General features: G+C 36.4%; 1 protein-coding gene across 3 annotated transcripts in view; it reads right to left on the bottom strand.

The window, feature by feature from the left end:
• Positions 1 to 20,430, bottom strand: part of FKTN (fukutin) — a 57,855-nt gene that overhangs the window by 21,422 nt on the left and 16,003 nt on the right. For all 3 annotated transcript variants that reach the window (XR_009495671.1, XM_002689900.7, XM_015472678.3), the window contains exons 3-9: positions 20,090 to 20,149; positions 15,157 to 15,363; positions 11,413 to 11,690; positions 10,606 to 10,738; positions 4,668 to 4,797; positions 2,592 to 2,725; positions 1,049 to 1,176 (exon numbers count right to left, since the gene is read on the bottom strand). Coding sequence is in view for 2 of the 3 variants with exons in the window: in XM_002689900.7 (XP_002689946.1) it covers positions 1,049 to 1,176; positions 2,592 to 2,725; positions 4,668 to 4,797; positions 10,606 to 10,738; positions 11,413 to 11,690; positions 15,157 to 15,363; positions 20,090 to 20,149 (1,070 nt within the window). In the remaining variant the exon portion in view is untranslated. The remainder of the gene's footprint in view (positions 1 to 1,048; positions 1,177 to 2,591; positions 2,726 to 4,667; positions 4,798 to 10,605; positions 10,739 to 11,412; positions 11,691 to 15,156; positions 15,364 to 20,089; positions 20,150 to 20,430) is intronic.

The raw sequence follows: 20,430 nt of genomic DNA, 5'->3' as shown, positions 1-20,430 counted from the left end.
TCACAGACTATCTATGGTTGTTATGAGGATTAGATGTGTTAATACACAAAAAATGTTCCCATCAGTGCCTGATCCAGAGTAGTATGAGGAGATTAATGTTCAAAAAAGCTAAAGGCTACAATTAGTTAGGGTGAAGCTGACATTTTCCAGGTCTGCCTGACTCCAGAGCCCACATTCTTTGGGTTCAGGTTCACATTCATTCTCTCTCTCTCAGAACTGTCAACAGGCCAACTGCATCATAAAGGGTATTATACACAGTTACTCTACATTTTTGTCTTTTATAGTCAAAGAGTTTGACTAAGGCAGCATTAAAAAAAAATGCTCAAAATGCCAGTCTAATATATTATAGTCCATCAATTAATTTAGAATTGAGATACTTTCCCCCTACAATTTTCTATCTGAATCAGGTGTCTTAAAAAAGATTATAATTAGCAGTGTCTTTCCTGTTAGCACATACAATAATGGTACATCTTACAATGCATATCACCTTACATTTGACAAAATGTGGTAGCTGTTAACTATCATATTATCCTTTAAATGTATCTTTTAAAGTATCCTTTAAAGAATGGGCCTCAGTCTATGCTAAAGGCACATTCCAGAGCTTGCCCAGCATTCATGACCTCAGTTCCAGCCAATCCCAATTTCCTCACTTAAACTTCACTTCACCTTAACCATCTCCTTCTTATTGATCCTTACCCATTCTCATCAAATTATTAAGTTCCAACAGCTCTAACAGCCAATTGGTTTTTTGGCTCAGAATCTGGGCCTAATTTTCTGTTCCTTATTTTGCCTTTCCCTTTCTGATGACTCAAGGGCTTCCAATCATAATGACTTCTTGGAGTGACAAACCCAGGGGCACTTCCTCAGTCCTGATAGGTATCCTCACTTCTCAAGCATAACTGGGAAACTCTTTGGGAAGCTGAGAAGTATCAGCTAACAGTGGAGCCTTGATGGTCATTCCCCATCCCACCCCTTGGGTTACTTCCTTACTTCTACCTTCTGCAGTTATTTCTAAAGCCCCCTTTGTAAGAGCTTATCTGATTCATACTTAAACTTTTTTCCTGTTTTGGCCTGAGTGCCTCCATTCCACATATGGTCAGTCTCTTCATAGAAGAAAAAAATGTCAAGTTTTACATCATCTTTTCCTTGGAAAGACAATTCCAAGCTGTCTTCTACCTAGGGAGAAGATGAAAACCTTTACAGACTGAAACAAAGGAATTAACATTTTTTTAAATCAAAAGAAAAAAAGATTCTTATGTTTTATATGGAGAGAGTATAGGTTTCAAGATAACTGTTTTTCAAGCTGGAGCATCTCTGAAATTGGGATGCATCAGTAGCACGCAATCATTAGATTTCTTTCTTAAATGTATATAAAATAATGTTGCTTTTTACAACTGAAGACAACTCAGAATAAATGACTTATAGTAGTTACAGGATCACTCTGCAAAACATCCTGTTCCACAGTTCCTTTCTGACTAAAAAAGAAAAGTAATCAAATAAAAATTATTCCCTTTAATAACCAAGTAAAACTATCAGGAAGTCATTATAATCAATAACTAAGTACTTATGTAAATGTAGTATAGAAACCCATATATCATTACATTATATATATGAAAACAGAAGAAATAAAAGTACAAAGAATTCTGAGAGCATTTCCCTAAGAAACTTATCCTACAAACTTATCCTCCAAGTTCCCATTGGACTTGGTACACTTGTCTGTTGTAGCACTAACCACTTAACTGTTCATGCATTTGTTTTCTCTCAGTTAGACAGTGGGCTCCTCAAGGATAAGGACTGTACCTTATTCACCTTTGCCATCCGTGCAGAGCACAGTGCCAGGCAGAGACTGGGTGTTAAGGAACTGTTACGTCATTTGCTGAATGATTAGAGTTCTATTGCTTTGACTTTGACCTCAGGAAGATACTTTATTAAATTTTTAAATAAACTAGAATGATTATGATGAGGGAAGTAATTTTCCACAAACAGAACATGCTTCTTGCTTTCTAGGACAACACCTCCCTGGGAACAAGCACATTACGAGTAAGGTGATGGCCAGGGACCTTAGGCTTAGGCTATATGAATTAAATTATCTAAAAGGAGATTTCATCTAAGCCACAATGACCTGTGAGAAAATTACTATGACCTAGGACATGTGAAATAAATAAGAAACCCAAGTAATGTTTGAAATGATTCTGTATTTTGAGTCCTAAGCAAATCAATGGAATGTTTTGAGGTGATAATAATATGATGTCTATGTGAACAAAAAAATAAATGACATTTCAGGTAGGGTAGGTGGGATTCTTACTTCTTATATTAATTAATTATTATGTTATGTTGTTCCCTAATGTAATGGCAATAAATTCTTCTTCAAGAGTCCAAGATCCTTTTCACTTTCTTGTGGTCAATAAAAAGCCAGGTTTTCTAGTTTTCCTTAAATAGTGCAGAAGGCACAAGTGGTAATAATTTTCTGTTGAACTCATTCTGGCCAATACTGAATGATAAAATGCTATATGAAACATCTCTGAGTTGCTTAATATAAACTTTACTTTTGAAACATGTTACTACTGAAGTGAAGCATTTTTATTACTGACCTTCCCAAATTTGTGTTTGAGTGGGAGTCCTGCATCTTGAAATGCTGAAATAATATCAGATTTGTAATCCTGTATAAAAATTCCTAGGTCAACATCTTTACTATATGGAATAATGCTGCATTGCCGAAACCATCCTAAAAAAAAAGAAAAAAAAAAAAAGGAATAAGAAAACTTTTTTAAAAACTTAAGTTTGGAAATAATTAGTAATTATTAGAATGGACAGTCTTTATAACAATGTATTTTATTTCACAGGATTAGATTTAGTGTGCTTTATCAGAATTTTTAAATTAGATCCCAACTTAATATTTATAATCATAGGAGCCAATTGTTGAAGAGTATTTCTTTTATTCCTCCCTTCCTTCACCTGCTCTGAGCACTCAGAAACCTCAAGACTTTTCATGATGTACTTTAATTTCTGAATAAATTATTAGCTTTAATAATGTTAACTGAGCCATTCATTTAAAACACTGTTACTTCTTAAAATGTTTACTCATAAATCTATGGTGAAAGTTGCTTTGAAAATATGCTAAAAACATAATTTAATTCTTTTGCTTAATCAATATTCCTTTCCTAAGCAGTAATTTGTAGAACTTAACAGCTCTGAATGTGTGATGGGTCATATAAAAAAGAAGAGCAGTATCAACCTCCATTTTCACATATCATCCAAAGATATGTCTACATATTTACTATGTATCTAAGTTAGGTGCTATTGTACTTTCTAAAAGGAAAAAGCTTTATACCTTAATATTACTAAGGGCTCTGGGTTTTCCCTTAATATCCTTCTACTCCTTTCATTCAAAGTATTCAAAAAGTAAACAAATGTCTACAATTACCTTTGGGAAATACTGTTTGGAATTCTAAACTTTAATTTCAGTTTTAACACAGATCTTTAGAAACCAAGAACAGGAGGATCTCACATCCAGTTTAATAAAAATCTATAATCCACATCTATCAAAAAATCACAAATTATTAAAAAAGAAAAAAATGGAAGGCACTTTAAATATCACCTAATCCAACTTCTCTCATTTTATAAATGCCCTTAAAGGGCTAAGAACTCAAAAGACAGCATGAGAAATGATTAAGAAGAATTTTGGTAACAGTCCACAAAACAATCTTGCTTCAAAAAGTTAAACCTTAGAGCATATATCACATAAACGAGATGTACTCTTTTTTGTGCAGGGCAAGAGGCGGAGGTGGCTTACTCTAGCTGTAAACTCCTTGACACGAAGAATCATGTAAATTTTCCACAAAGCTTAAATGACAATATAACCATATATCCCTGTTTATACCTGTTGTACCATAATTACTAACAGCACTCCTTTCATTCATTCAAATTAAATAAATTATATGGTAACCCTCTAAAAGCAGAACAGAATTAACTTTTGTACAAATAGTTATAACTAAGAGGGAACAAAAATAGCTATAATCAGTTATCATTATAAACAAGAAAGAATTTTAAAAAATTTACGATTCTTAATAAGTTTACATTTCAAAGAAGTCTGATCTAATGAATAGTGGAAACAGATTTGGAAATCTCTCTTGGATTCTAAACTTTCCCATCTCAGAATAAGCAGAATATGATAAGACAATGATGTCCCATCAGTGATACCATCATGATGTGGAAAAGATTTGGGAAAGACCTTATAACATTCCCTTCATTGTTTCTCTTAAAAACACTTGATCTTAGAAACTTGATGCAATGCAAGTTGTCTGTATTGTTTGCATGTAAAGAAACAGAATACAGTTTCGTTTCAAAGAGAATAACCACCTACGGGTAGAAATAATAAAATGCTAATCTAAAGATTACCTGAGGATCACATGTAGTCTGCATGTTCTGATATAAATTTTACACACATTATTTTGGGAACCACAACATGGCCTTCCTAATTCTGTTTTATGATTTTGAAGTTATTTCTTTTTTAAAAAATCAATAAATCCTTGCTCCATGCACTATGTTTATTCTGTCTATAAATATGACACTTCAAATACCACTGATGTTTTGTCATCTCAAGCAGTCATCCCTAAAGCCAAAGAGGATGAAATGTCAAAAAGACAAATGAAAAGCAAGAATTTTACCTAGACAAGTTCCACTGCTCAGCCAGAACCGCACTCCCAACTTCTTTAATGTTTTGGCTGCTAGTTGCAACAATTCCTTTGCACGCTTCTGAAAGGTCATAGCTTCCACAGTGTTGTCATCAAGGTATTGCTACAGATATAACAAATAGTAAGCTACTATACTATAGCAATGGCACCCCACTCCAGTTCTCTTGCCTGGAAAATCCCATGGACGGAGAAGCCTGGTAGGCTGCAGTCCATGGAGTCTCGAAGAGTTGGGCAGGACTGAGCAACTTCCCTTTCACTTTTCACTTTCATGCATTGGAGAAGGAAATGGCAACCCACTCCAGTGTTCTTGCCTGGAGAATCCCAGGGATGGTAGAGCCTGATAGGCTGCTGTCTATGGGGTCGCACAGAGTCGGACACGACTGAAGCGACTTAGCAGCAGCAGCATACTATAGCCATTTCTAAGTTACCAGAAATATTTCTGTGACATCCAAATTAAACTTGAAAACTAACCCATATTATAATTTTTCTAGTATAAAAATCAGGTTTCAGAATTCTTTGTTAGTCACACATTAAAATAAAACTATAAAGAGCAGATTCTAGGAGAGCCAAGTTAAAGGAGGAAGGAATATAATCAGGATTCCCAGGGGTGAGTTTTATACATTCTAGTTTTACAGGAAAAGGCTAATTAAGACAGTTACATGCATATCTGAACTACAATGCATTCAATGATATTTTCATCATTCACTAGTATAAATGCTCTTTAGGACTGAATAGTATAGTAGAAAGAACATAGGATTTTTGAAGCAGACTGTGTTCAAGTCTAATCTCACTTCATTTTAGCTGTGACCCTGGGCATATCACTTCAGAAGAAAATAAGCTCTATGAGGAAAGGGACTTCATTTTGTTTATCACTGTATCTCCAATGTCTAAAACAGTGCCTGAATGAATAAGAGAATGAAAGAACAAATCTCTCTCAGATATAATTTTCTCATCAGTAATTAAAGGATAATAATTATAGTCTGCAAGACAGCTGTGAGAATTTAATGAGCTAATGGATGACAGACAAATGTTTCACAAATTTTTAAATTCTATACAAATACTAGTCATTTATCTATAGTCTCTTCACTTTTCTTCATTTTAGGGGGTTCGGGAACTGAAGAAGAATTATAAGTTCTTCACTAATGCTTCACTACCTACAGGACAAAGTCTAAACTTCTTGGCGTGACAGACAAGGTCACTGTGTTTAGGTCTAGACTACTGGTCTGGCCTTTATCTCCACCCTCCTCAGATTTCACTCACCAAATATGTCACAATTTTTCAAGCCTCTGTGTCTTCATAACATGCTTCCTTTGTCTGAAATGCCCTTGACTAATAAAATCTTGAATGCTTCAGTTCCACCCTCTGAAAAACAATCTCTGATTTTCCTAGGAATACATATATATTTATTCTTCCAGGACTCCTCTTTAGTTCAACATTAGAGAGCAAAAAATTATGTTTGCTACTAGATATGTAGACACAGACTAATGAAAAACTCTGTTCAATGAGCTCATAAGTTACTATTTTTATATACTTTTACTATAATTATTATATTTTATTCTTTTTTGATTTTTTGATGTACAAAACATCAAGAGCTTCTTTATTAAATGAATTATAATTTATATACAATATTGTATTAGCTTCAGGTATAGAACACAGTGATTTTAAATTTTCATAGAGGTGTAGAAGACAGTGATTCAATATTTTCATACATTACAAAATGATCACCATGATAATTCTAGCTTCCATCTGTCACCATACAGAGCTATTACAATATTACTGACTATATTCCCTATTTTGTACATTACATACCCATGACTGGAAGTTTATATCTCTTAATCCCCTTCACCTATTTTGCCCATTCTCGCTTATCATATTTCATTCTAACTGCTGATTCTATTTATATTTCCTCCACTAGGCTGTAAAGATGATTCCTTGAGGGCAGGTACTGAATCTCTCCATCAGTGTATATGCAAATTTCAAATGGTACCTAGCATATAATATGTGACTAACACATACTGATAAATGGGTAAATGAATAAATGATTGATTAAGCCCCTCCCATGCCAACAATATCCTAAAATATCAGGCATTCTTTTACAATAGGAGGAAATACAGTTCCTACAAGGACCATATATTTCAAGCAAAAAGTATTGCTAGGAAAAAAGAGGGATTCCTGAAGATAAGTTACTTTCTCCAGAATACATATATGGGATCTCTTTAATATGAAAACATCCTCAGAGCCATAATGCTGTTAGGACATATGACTGGAATGAGAGATGCATGCTCTTATCCCTGCTGCAGGGAGAAAAGTCTAGAGCTAGGAGTTTAGAGACTCAGAATTTAGTCCATGCTCAGCCAATAATGACCGTGACTTACATCTCAAGACCTCACATCTTACATTTTGAGACCTTAGTTTTCTTAAATGTTAATGGTGAATCTTGGCTTATTTCACAGAGTAAATGAAAGGATCAAATCAAATAATATAAATGAAAACTTTATGTTCTACAAAAATATTACTCTGATAGTTATGTCCAGTTGACATACCTTTAATAACATGACACACCCAGAAATTCCATTTGTTAGAACTGACCCTCATATGTGTTCAAATATAAACATGTATATACCTATACACTCTTTACATGTGTTATGGACTTTAAAAATTATAGTTATACATAGGGCTTTCCTGGTGGCTCAGACGGTAAGAAGTCTGCCTACAATGCAGGAGACCTGGGTTTGATCCCTGGGCTGGGAAGATCTCCTGGAGAAGGGAATGGCAACCCACTCCAGTATTCTTGCCTGAAGAATCTATCTCATGGACAGAGGAGTCTGGCGGGCTATGGACCATGTCACAAAGAGTTGGACACAACTGAGCAAACATACTTTTTTTTTTTTTCATTTAAAATGTCTCATATAAATCTTGGGATTATCATGCGTTTAGAAAAAGACTGAATCCTAATTTAAATATCACATCATATTTGATCTTTTCTGTTCAGGCAACTTTTGCCCAAATCTTTCCCCAAAATATAGATTAAAAATAACAAGATAACAGAAGGTGCCCACACATTCATAGATGAGGAAACTAAGAGTCAGAAATTTTCCCCAGGTCTCAGAGCAATGTAGTAGAAGAGGATATGAATATAGCTTTCTAGATATTCCTGAACTAGGGATCCAGATATTTCCATATCCTCTATGGTTTTTTTTACTGGAACTCAACACACTGGAGAGCACCAATTATTTTTTGATGGCTGCTGCTGAGACAAAATCAAGTGCAGAAAAATATGTATTATCCTATGCTTTGGTAGATTGAGAAAATAGTTGAAGTAAAAAAGGAAGTCAGGAGACACTTCCCTCTGTTCTCCTTCCCTTCCTGGACTCTTCTAAACTAGAACCATTACATGAGGCAGAGCAAGAAAGTGAACAGTGGTGGCCTGGCAAGGGTATCGGGGCCTGAGCAGGTGATGTGGGCATCCACATGGGGCAAATCAAAATCAAGCAGCATCTGACAGGATAAAGTGAAAGCACAGAATCACTTCTGTGTTAGTCTTACTAAAGGTGTATAATATCAATGTAACATGAGGAAAAACCACACAAACCCCAAACAAGGGACAGTTTACAAAATATCTAGCCTGTAATCTTCAAAAGTATCAAGTCATAAATGTTAAAAAGTGATTGTGAAACTGTTCCAGATTTAATGAAACTAAAGAGACAGAAAATAAAAGCAACATGTGATTCTGAACTAGATCCTTTGATTATAATGGTCATTATTAGGATAATTAGCAAAACTTGAATGAGGATTAAATGGTAATAATCTTTATGTTATTTTCTGATTTTTTGTATTAAGATATTATGAGAATGTTCTTGTTTTTAAGAAATATTAAATTACTTGAGGTTGTGCGGTAGATATCAACAAATAACTCCCAAATGGTTAAGGAAAAGGAATTATTTGTATTGCATCTGTAACTTTTCTGAAGGTTTGAAAACGTTTCCAAAAATCTATTTTAAAAAAGGAAAGTTAGAAGGCTGCTCTATGAGATCTAGTAGATTAGCTCATCAATTTTTTTTTTTAAACACCAGGCATTGTATTTAAGACTGTTTGGCGCCATCAAGTGTTCAAAGTTAGATATGTTCACTTTAATTTGAAAACTGACCTTCCTGGTTCTAACATAAGAAATTAAGTCAATTCTAAAGGAAATCAACCCTGAATATTCACTGGAAGGACTGATGCTGAAGCTGAAACTCCAATACTTCGGCTACCTGATACAAAGAACCAACTCATTTGAAAAGACCCTAATGCTGGGAAAGACTCAAGGCGGTAGGAGAAGGGGACGACAAATGATGAGATGGTTGGATGGCATCACCAATGCGATAGACATGAGTTTGAGTAGGCTCCGGGAGTTGACAGGGAAGCCTGGCATGCTGCAGTCCATGGGGTCGCAAAGAGTCGGACACGACTGAGTGACTAAACTGAACTGATTCTCATGATTTCTCAATATTTTGAAACATTTTACATTTTACACTGCCTTCTAACAAAGATCAATAAAATGAGTATGGGCAAATGCTTGCCAAGTAAATGGAGCAGCCCCAATAAGTGTTCTGGAAAAAAAAAGAAAAAACCATGATTCTGAGCACCTTATTCTTTATGCATTTTCCCACCACTATAGGATCTTTTCTTTGTGTCAGGTATTGTGCTAGATGCTGGGGCTACAGAGGAGAGTAAAATAAGATGCCTGCTATCAAAAAGTTCACATCATCTTATAGGTGGACAGGACAGACATTCACAATTAATTGTGATAACTGCTAGGACAGAGGTGGCAATCAGAACAAACTCTTTGAGACAGGAACAGTGAATGGATGGTGAAATTCAAGCACCAGTCTGCTTCTCTTCCGCTTCCTCATACACTGTGGTAGGGATGTGAAGGGCAGCACTTGCCCACTGACACTGGCCCAGCTACACATGCAGTTTTCCAGCTTCTCATTCATGAGGCTTCAGCCACAAATCTAAAGATTTAAAGGAACAGGGCTAGGAAGGCCTACTCTGGCTGTCATGTCTAGACGTTGGGCGCCAGCACAACCTATCAGAAAAAAAACCCTTGCATTTTTGGGTTCTGGGCATTTGGCTGGTGACAATACAGCTGGTACTTCTTTTTGTCATTCCCCTCCAGTCCTTGGATACACAGCTTTCTTGGAAGGGAACCCAGAAAATAAAATAAAATAAAAGTTTGCCCAGAAAAATAAAGGGCATGAGGAAAAACTAGAGTACCAAAACCCCACCACAGATCTGATTGCTTTCACTGTATCTCTGTTTCATGTCATTTCCTAGAGCTGAACTTTCATGTCCTTTAAAATCATCTTTATATCCCCAGGGTCTGGAGAGTTCCTGGGAAGCCGGCTTTTAATAAATGTTTATTGAACTGAAAGTTAAAACAACAGAATAAAGTAAAGTTCAAAAGCACTTGGTCTTTGTGTAGCATTTATCTTGAAAGACCTTCATAAACACAAAAAATTCATATTCAGTGCCAACCCTCTGAGAAAAACTGTATTTTCTATGAAGTATGTATTTTACATGGTTTGATCCTACTTGGATTGCTTTAAGAACAGAATGTACCATCTTTATAAAGTTTGTGGGCAATCCTAACTAAAAGCAGAGGCCAGTGCTGAACCTGTCAATGTCTATCCAAATAAAATAAGGTCTCCGTAAATATCAAACCATTCAACTGGGGAATAAATTGTTCCTTAAGGTTAATGTTTAATCTACTTAAAAAATTTAAACAATCTAGAAGGAAACAGACAAATCAGAAAAGACGTTTTCTTACCTAAGTCTCTTTTTACCCTCCCCGCACCTCAACTGGTAAATACTAAAAATAAACATATTTCCTTTAAATTGTAAAGTACAATATTTGGTTAACTCTAACCTGAAAGAATGCTCGAGCTTCTTTATACCTACACTCAATAAATCTAGAGTGTGGTATTTCTTCTAGAAAGTGCACTGGATCTTTTGGAATGAGAACATCTAATCCATCAACAGTAATTTGTTGTAACTCTGGCCTGAAAACAAAAATTAAGACTTATTACAAGGACTTAATTCAGAAAACTGGCAGCCTCTTCAAAGTACATTCATAAAAAAAAAATACAACATAAGCAAAATAGCTAAAGATCAAGCATATAAGGTATCATTTTTAAAGATCTACTCTTTTAGCAACTGTCAAATATGTAATACAGCAATGTTAATTAACTATAGTCATCATACTGTACATTATATCCCAAGAACTTATCTCATAACTGGAAGTTTTTACATTCTGAACACTTTTACTTATAAGTATATAACTACAAACATACTTTATCCTGTGTCTGATCTCTTTACAAATATAATAAGATTTGTATTCTTTTATGCCTCACTTCTGTCACTCAGCATTGTAGGATTCATCTTGTTGCTACACAGAGCATGAGTTAAGAGCTTCTTCATTTCCCTGCCCCATGGTTCTTCATTGTGTACACACACCACATTTTGTTTGGGGCACTGAGAACAATGTTGCTATGAACATTCTGATACGTATTTCCTGGAGTATATGTACATGAGTTGCTTCTTGTTGAATATTTACATTTCAAAACTTATTTGTATGAAATACATTTTAAGTTTTATACTAAATGTGAAAAAGAGAATAAGAATTCATGACTGAACAAGGTAGGTTTCACGTATTCCCTTTAGACCCTGAATTTACCTGTCAAAAGCTCCAGGATAACGACCAAACTGTAACTTTCGAAAAGGAACAAACTTCCTGTCGACATGTCCTTTCAGCCGTAGATGGCCATGCCAGAGGTAGTTGCCACTCCTCTCATGAAAGACCACCAAGTGGATGGCATGACTGGCCAATTTGCAGATGTAGTGCAGGGGGATTTCAGTTCCAGAAAGTGAGTCTATCCAATCCAGCCGGGGGTCCTTGCTCTCGATCTTCAGGCATTGAAATCCCATATTTTCAGCTATCCAAAACCAGCCTTCCTAAAACAAAAGAAACATTTAAATATTTTAAATGTTTGAATATTTAAAATAAATACTAGTAGCAAAATTAAAGTTACTCTTAATACTGAATTAAGTCTTCTGTATTATTGTCCTAATCTGCTCTTTGCCTGAAGATTAAAAAACGAAGGTGGAGAAGGAAAGGTGGTGGTGAGAGAATTAAGGAAAGCATCAAAAAGAGAAACCAAAGAGCATGGAAGACATGTTCAAAGACTCTCTTTATGAAAATCAATACAAATTTCTCCCTTGGAATGAGAATGTCCATGCACTATAGTGTTCTCTGGTTAGCATCTCCAAAGTAAATGTTAATGTAAGGACTTAAAATTAAACCTGTGATTCTCCACTTAACTTCTAATAATCTTCAAAAGTGCTTCATAAGAGCAGGGTTTCTCATCTCATAGTTATATCCCAATGCCTCAAACTGCTACTAAAATAGAAGTCTATCATAATATACATCGTTAGAAAACAGAATAAGATATACTATAAAGCAAAGTACATTTCAAACAGTTATTAGTTATAGTATAACTCTCACGTAAAAAGATTAACCTATAGGGTAGATTTTTAATCCTAACAACCAGTGCTACGGATGGTTAAACAGTATTATTAAGAACACCTCCCATTTGAACAGAAATGTACAGTTTTTAAAGAACCTTTATAAACATTACTGTATTTATATATAACATCTATGGCTTCCCTGATAGCTCAGTTGGTAAAGAATCCACCTGCAATGAAGGAGACCCCGGTTCGATTCCTGGGTCACGAAGTTCCCCCTGACAGGATAGGCTACCCACTCCAGTATTCCTAGGCTTTCCTTATGGCTCAGATGGTAAAGAATCCACCTGCAATGCAGGTTTGATCTGGGTTTGATCGCTGGGTTGAGAAGATCCCCCGGAGAAGAGAAAGGCTACCCACTCCAGTATTCTGGCCTGGAGAATTCCATGGACTGTATAGTCCATGGGGTTGCAAAGAGTCAGACATGACTGAGCGACTTTCACTGACTGGTTGAATTCATGACATCGATCTTAAAGAGTAAGTAGCACAGATATTGTACATAAAGAAAAAGACTTACATAAGTCCAAAGAGACAAAATTAACAAGAGGCAAAGCTACTGCCAGCATTTAGGTCTTATGTAACCAAATACAAAGTTCTTTCTACTCTACACCACCACCTCTTTAAGTCTATATTTATATAATGTGTATGAAGCTTATTCACATTAATTATTTCATCTAATGTCCATAGAAACTATGGGAGGTCAACAGGGAAGATATTACACCTAATCTACAGTTAAGGAAAACAAAGTTCTAAGTGGTAATACCAGGCATTAAAGTTATTAAAGGTTGGAACTATGTCTAAAAAGTGATCATTCTGGTACAGAATGCTAACCAGTATCAATTACAATTGCCTTCCCCTTTCTGGATATAGAGTGAAATTGTGTTTTGGTCAAAGGAAATGTGGATGGAAACATCAGATACCACTTCTAGGCCTGGCCTTACAATGTCCCATAAGATCTCTGCTTTTTCTCTTTTATCTGCATGTAGAGAAACAAAGAACTATGGGATAGGGAGGCCACACAAATGAAACATCCTGCATCCTGGGGCACTGCTTATAGGAAAGTCATCCAGGAATACCCTTGACTAAGAATATTCACACTGGATTTTGTCAAGAGAAAATTACTCCTTTTTTGCACTAAGTCAATGAGATTTTAGGGTTGTTTTTAGCAGCAATTAATGTAACTTACCCTGTCTAAACTGTGGAAAATTCTGAAAGAGATGGGAATACCAGACCACCTGACCTGCCTCTTGAGAAACCTATATGCAGGTCAGGAAGCAACAGTTAGAACTGGACATGGAACAACAGACTGGTTCCAAATAGGAAAAGGAGTACGTCAAGGCTGTATATTGTCATCCTGCTTATTTACCTTATATGCAGAGTACATCATGAGAAACGCTGGGCTGGAAGAAGCACAAGCTGGAATCAAGATTGCCGGGAGAAATATCAATAACCTCAGATATGCAGATAACACCACCCTTATGGGAGAAAGTGAAGAGGAACTAAAAAGCCTCTTGATGAAAGTGGAAGAGGAGAGTAAAAAAGTTGGCTTAAAGCTCAACATTCAGAAAACGAAGATTATGGCATCTGGTCCCATCACTTCATGGGAAATAGATGGGGAAACAGTGGAAACAGTGGCTGACTTTAGTTTTCTGGGCTCCAAAATCACTGCAGATGGTGACTGCAGCCATGAAATTAAAAGACGCTTACTCCTTGGAAGGAAAGTTATGACCAACCTAGAGAGCATATTCAAAAGCAGAGACATTACTTTGCCAATAAAGGTCCGTCTAGTCAAGGCTATGGTTTTTCCAGTAGTCATGTATGGATGTGAGAGTTGGACTATAAAGAAAGCTGAGCGCCGAAGAATTGATGCTTTTGAACTGTGGTGTTGGAGAAGACTCTTGAGAGTCCCTTGGACTGCAAGAAGATCCAACCAGTCCATCCTAAAGGAGATCAGTCCTGGGTGTTCATTGGAAGGACTGATGTTGAAGCTGAAACTCCATTACTTTGGCCACCTGATACGAAGGGCTGTCTTATTTAAAAAGACCCTGATGCTGGGAAAGATTGAGGGCAGGAGAATGAGATGACAGAGGATGAGATGGTAGATGGCATCACTGACACAATGGACATGGGTTTGGGTGAACTCCGGGAGTTGGTGATGGACAGGGAGGCCTGGCGTGCTGCGCTTCCTGGGGTTGCAAAGAGTCGGACATGACTGAGCGACTAAACTAAATTGACCCTGTCTAATACAATTTTACCTTGGTTCTCCTTATATTAGAATTAACTGCTGTAGGATTTCCTTTCTTCATAAACCTAAGAGGTGGAAAGTACTGATTGAGCGTAAGAGTGGCCCATTCAGAGCACGAATCTACTGTACAGGATGAAATAAAAACATAAATTGGTAAATTTAGGAAAAATTTAAAAGGCCAGACAGAACTTGAAAAGGAATCAGACCTCGAGTGTGAGGAGATAGACAAAACAGCAAGAACTATGAAATGGCTTGCCTTTTCATAATCATGACAGAGGAGAGTCAAGAACAAAGAAGTTGTTCTCATCAAACACAGCAAAGGCCTAACTAAAGGCTGTACTGCACAAATCTGCTTCCAGTTGTGGGCTTCCCAGGTGGCTGAGTGGTAAAGAATCCACCTGCCATTGCAGATGTGGGTTCAATAACTGGGGTCAGTAAGATTCCCTGGGGAAGGAAATGGCAACCCACTCTAGTATTCTTGCCTGGGAAATCTCATAGACAGAGCAGCCTTGTGTTTTGTTATTTATAGCTGAAAATATTCCTGATATAATTTATGTCTTTATAAAAAATTTTAAATACAGTTGAAATTGGTTTAATCTTATATTGTTTTACAAAAGACACATTTCATTACCTGAAAGCAAATCATCTTACCTCATTCTTCCATAGTTGATACTGTAGTGCAAATGTAGTAAAGTCTCTTGGAACACAGAAAACCTTGCATTCTGAAGTGGAGGAGGCATGAGAAGTATTCTTGACTTGTTCAAAGTTTTTATTAATCAATTCCAGAATCAAAGGATCAATAAGGAACACGCGTACATTTTGACTGGATGTTAGCATAATAAATTTTTTAACTGCACGCTGTTTGAGAGGAAAAGAATTCCCTTAATTTTTCTAAACCAATACAATAATCTATCTCATTAAATTTTATTCATTAATTTTATAAGAATACATATAGAGTGCTTATTCAATACATACCAGGCTTACTACTTTGCTAACATTAAAAAACCCACAAATAAATAATATACTGTACCTGCTCTCAAGAAGCTCATGGTCTACTGAGGACAACGTACAAATATTTACAATATAAGATAAGTACAGAACAGCAATCAACTAATTAACTGCACATCAAAAGGATATCGAAAACTTCACAGAGGAAGCAGTATCTGAGATGACAACTCTGGACTTACAAATTATTCCCTTGGTAGTAGCTAAATCTTTTCAAGCAAAAGTTGGAGAGGAAATACCAGGTCTTTCAATTTTAAAATATTAGTCATGTCAACATTTTCAAAACCAAAAATCAATTGTATGTGGAACTTTTCTTCATATTTGAAATACTGCTTAATAATCTTGCCAAGCAAAAGACAAACTAAAATACACTGTCTGCTTGACCATTCCTGCACACAGTTTGACTTTCTAATAATACTGTAATACTGATATTTTAAAATACGATTCTGCTGAGCAATAAGCAGAACATTCTACTGCAAAAAATAAATTTTGAAATCAGAATGGAAACCAAATAATCACACTTAGGAGTAAACAATATCTAAGAGTAGCCAAGAAAACAAAATAAATAGCATACATTGTTGCTTAAAAGCCTACGTTACTGAAAGCAATAATGACTTCAATGGGATGTATGCCCATCAAAAAAGATGCTTCATGGAATTAAGGATGAATGATTACTCACAAAAACCTGAAAATACTTGTAAAAACATATACAAGATAATAAACAGATTAGAATATCAGGAATTATAAAGATAAAAAAGTGAGAAAATGTATGAAATCAGTCTCTTATCCTTTGTTTTTACTGTAGGGTATTATGCAAATACCATCTTTGCATGAAATGTTTCCTTGGTATCTCTAATTTTCTTGAAGAGATCTCTAGTCTTTCCCATTCTGTTGTTTTCCTCTATTTCTTTGCATTGATCGCTGAGGAAGGCTTTCTTATCTCTTCTTGCTATTCTTTGGAACTCTGCATTCAGATGCTTATATCTTTCCTTTTCTCCTTTGCTTTTCGCTTCTCTTTTCACAGCTATTTGTAAGGCCTCCCCAGACAGCCATTTTGCTTTTTTGCATTGCTTTTCCATGGGGATGGTCTTGATCCCTGTCCCTGTACAATGTCATGAACCTCATTCCATAGTTCATCAGGCATTCTATCTATCAGATCTAGGCCCTTAAATCTATTTCTCACTTCCACTGTATAATCATAAGGGATTTGATTTAGGTCATACCTGAATGGTCTAGTGGTTTTCCCTACTTTCTTCAGTTTAAGTCTGAATTTGGCAATAAGGAGTTCATAGTCTGAGCCACAGTCAGCTCCTGGTCTTGATTTGTTGATTGTATAGAGCTTCTCCATCTTTGGCTGCAAAGAATATAATCAATCTGATTTCAGAGTTGACCATCTGGTGATGTCCATATGTAGAGTCTTCTCTTGTGTTGTTGGAAGACAGTGTTTGCCATGACCAGTGCATTTTCTTGGCAAAACTCCATTAGTCTTCGCCCTGCTTCATTCCGTATTCCAAGGCCAAATTTGCCTGTTACTCTAGGTGTTTCTTGACTTCCTACTTTTGCATTCCAGTCCCCTATAATGAAAAGGACATCTTCTTTGGGTGTTAGTTCTAAAAGGTCTTGTAGGTCTTCAAAGAACAGTTCAACTTCAGCTTCTTCAGCATTACTGGTTGGGGCATAGACTTCGATTACTGTAATACTGAATGGTTTGCCTTGGAAATGAACAGAGATCATTCTGTTGTTTTGACCTAACAGAAGCAGAAGACATAAGAAGAGGTGGCAGGAATACACAGAAGAACTGTACAAAAAAGATCTTCACGACCAAGATAATCACGATGGTGTGATCACTCACCTAGAGCCAGACATCCTGGAATGTGAAGAGTAGTGGGCCTTAGAAAGCATCACTACGAACAAAGCTAGTAGAGGCGATGGAATTCCAGTTGAGCTATTTCAAATCTTGAAAGCTGATGCTGTAAAAGTGCTGCACTCAATATGCCAGCAAATTTGGAAAATTCAGCAGTGGCCACAGGACTGGAAAAGGTCAGTTTTCATTCCAATCCCAAAGAAAGGCAATGCCAAAGAATGCTCAAACTACTGCACAATTGCACTCATCTCACACACTAGTAAAGTAATGGTCAAAATTCTCCAAGCCAGGTTTCAGCAATACGTGAACTGTGAACTTCCAGTTGTTCAAGCTGGTTTTAGAAAAGGCAGAGGAACCAGAGATCAAACTGCCAACATCTGCTGGATCATCGAAAAAGCAAGAGAGTTCCAGAAAAACATCTATTTTTGCTTTATTGACTATGCCAAAGCCTTTGACTGTGTGGATCACAAAAAACTGTGGAAAATTCTTCAAGAGATGGGAATACCAGACCACCTGACCTGCCTCTTGAGAAACCTGTATGCAGGTCAGGAAGCAGCAGTTAGAACTGGACATGGAACAACAGACTAGTTCCAAATAGGAAAAGGAGTACGTCAAGGCTGTATATTGTCACCCTGCTTATTTAACTTTTATGCAGAGTACATCATGAGAAACGCTAGGCTGGAAAAAACACAAGCTGGTATCAAGATTGCCAGGAGAAATATCAATAACCTCAGATTGCAGATGACACCACCCCTATGGCAGAAAGTGAAGAGGAACTCAAAAGCCTCTTGATGAAAGTGAAAGAGGAGAGTGAAAAAGTTGGCTTAAAGCTCAACATTTGAAGATCATGGCATCTGGTCCCATCACTTCATGGGAAATAGATGGGGAAACAGTGGAAACAGTGTCAGACTTTATTTTTGGGGGCTCCAAAATCACTGCAGATGGTGACTGCAGCCATGAAATTAAAAGACGCTTACTCCTTGGAAGAAAAGTTATGACCAATCTAGATAGCATATTCAAAAGCAGAGACGTTACTTTGCCAACAAAGGTCCGTCTAGTCAAGGCTATGGTTTTTCCAGTGGTCATGTATGGATATGAGTGTTGGACTGTGAAGAAAGCTGAGTGCTGAAGAATTCATGCTTTTGAACTGTGGTGTTGGAGAAGATTCTTGGGAGTCCCTTGGACTGCAAGGAGATCCAACCAGTCCATTCTGAAGGAGATCAGCCCTGGGATTTCTTTGGAAGGAATGATGCTAAAGCTGAAACTCCAGTACTTTGGCCACCTCATGTGAAGAGTTGACTCATTGGAAAAGACTCTGATGCTGGGAGGGATTGGGGGCAGGAGGAGAAGGGGACGACAGAGGATGATATGGCTGGATGGCATCACTGACTCGATGGACGTGAGTCTGAGTGAACTCCGAGAGTTGGTGATGGACAGGGAGGTCTGGAGTGCTGCGATTCATGGAGTTGCAAAGAGTTGGACACGACTGAGCGATTGAACTGAACTGAACTGATTATGCAAATACCAAGAATATAATAATCTCTGCTCCAGAGGTAATAATCTCTGCTCCAGAGGAGTTTATTACCTCTTAGTGGGAGAGACAACTAAGTAAAAAGTTAGAATAAACAATGCTATGCCGTGAAATTCAGTAACTTAGAGGAAATGGATAAATTTCTTTAAAAACACAATTAACAAAACTACCAGAAGATGAAACAGGAAATCTGACTTGCCTTATAACTATTAACAAAATTGAATTTGTTGTATAAAAAAAGTCTTGCCATCAAAACAAGAAAAAACTCTAAGATGGTTCCCTGGCGAATTCTATCAAAGATTTAAGGAAGAAATAATGCCAATTATACAAAAACTGTTTCCGAACTGAGCAGGAGAAAATACTTCAAACTCATTTTGAGGTCGGTATAATCCTAATAGCAAAACCTAACAAAGACATTACAGAAAAAGAAATAAAAGTATATACCACTGTCCCTCATAAACACAGATGCAGTGACATTTAACAGGATACTAAAAAATTAATTCCTGTAGTTAAAAAAAAAGAAAATACTATGACCAAGTATACGTTATCCCACGAATGAAAGGCAGCATTTGAAAATTAATCAATCATATTAATAGAATAAAGGGAGGAAACCTCTATGAGAATTTCAACACAAAAAAAAAAATTTGACAAAATTCAATTCCTATTTCATGATAAAAACCTCTCAGCAAACCAGGAATAGGACACTTGTTCAATTTGATAGAATACGAACAAAAAAATCTATTACTGAGTTGCAGGAGTTCTTTATTTATCCTTGATTATCAACCTTTTGTCAGACACATGTTTTGCAAATATTCTTTGTATTTTCTTGGTTCAGTTCTGCTCTTCACATATTTATTCATTTGGGGAAGCACCACAACTCAATGAATAGGATTTTGGAAGCAAGCAGTTAGAATCTGGAATCACTTATTAGCCAACCAACCTTAATCTTTTGAAGTGAACTGAGGACAAACATGTATTAGCAGCATCAAGTCTATAAGGACTAAACGTGATACTCCATAAAAGCATGTGGCACAGTGTCTTCCCCTTGCCCTCTGTCACCTACTCCCACTTCCCACCAAGCTAGCTATTAAAACTGTCATAATTCAACAAATACTTATTAAGTATATAAGTGAATGAACTAAATGAACTTGGCAATTGAAGAATTTCTCGACTGTCATACATACCCACTGCATGCCATCAAATCCAATTCGGCTTCCTTTGGATTTTGATAAACCAGATCCATTCTAAGAAGATAACAAAAATAAAAGTTAGTAAATGCAAAGCCCAGCACTTAACATTACATTTAGGGCAGGTATGAGGTTCAACCTATGTAACTGGCTAATAATCATTAAAATGCATAATCTAAATACATATAGTCATGAGCTAAGAATTCTACAATTATATAACTACCCAAGATGGACAACATTGAGACTGCTCTAATTTATTAAACAGGCATATATCGTCAACATCTCAGAATCTATTAACTTCCATCAAATAATAGTAAACTCTTTGCTATCTCTTTAGA

Source organism: Bos taurus, chromosome 8, assembly GCF_002263795.3.
Source record: "Bos taurus isolate L1 Dominette 01449 registration number 42190680 breed Hereford chromosome 8, ARS-UCD2.0, whole genome shotgun sequence".
Lineage (NCBI taxonomy): Eukaryota > Metazoa > Chordata > Mammalia > Artiodactyla > Bovidae > Bos > Bos taurus.
Note: the sequence above shows the minus strand (reverse complement) of the source record. Positions and strands in the feature narration are given on the sequence as shown.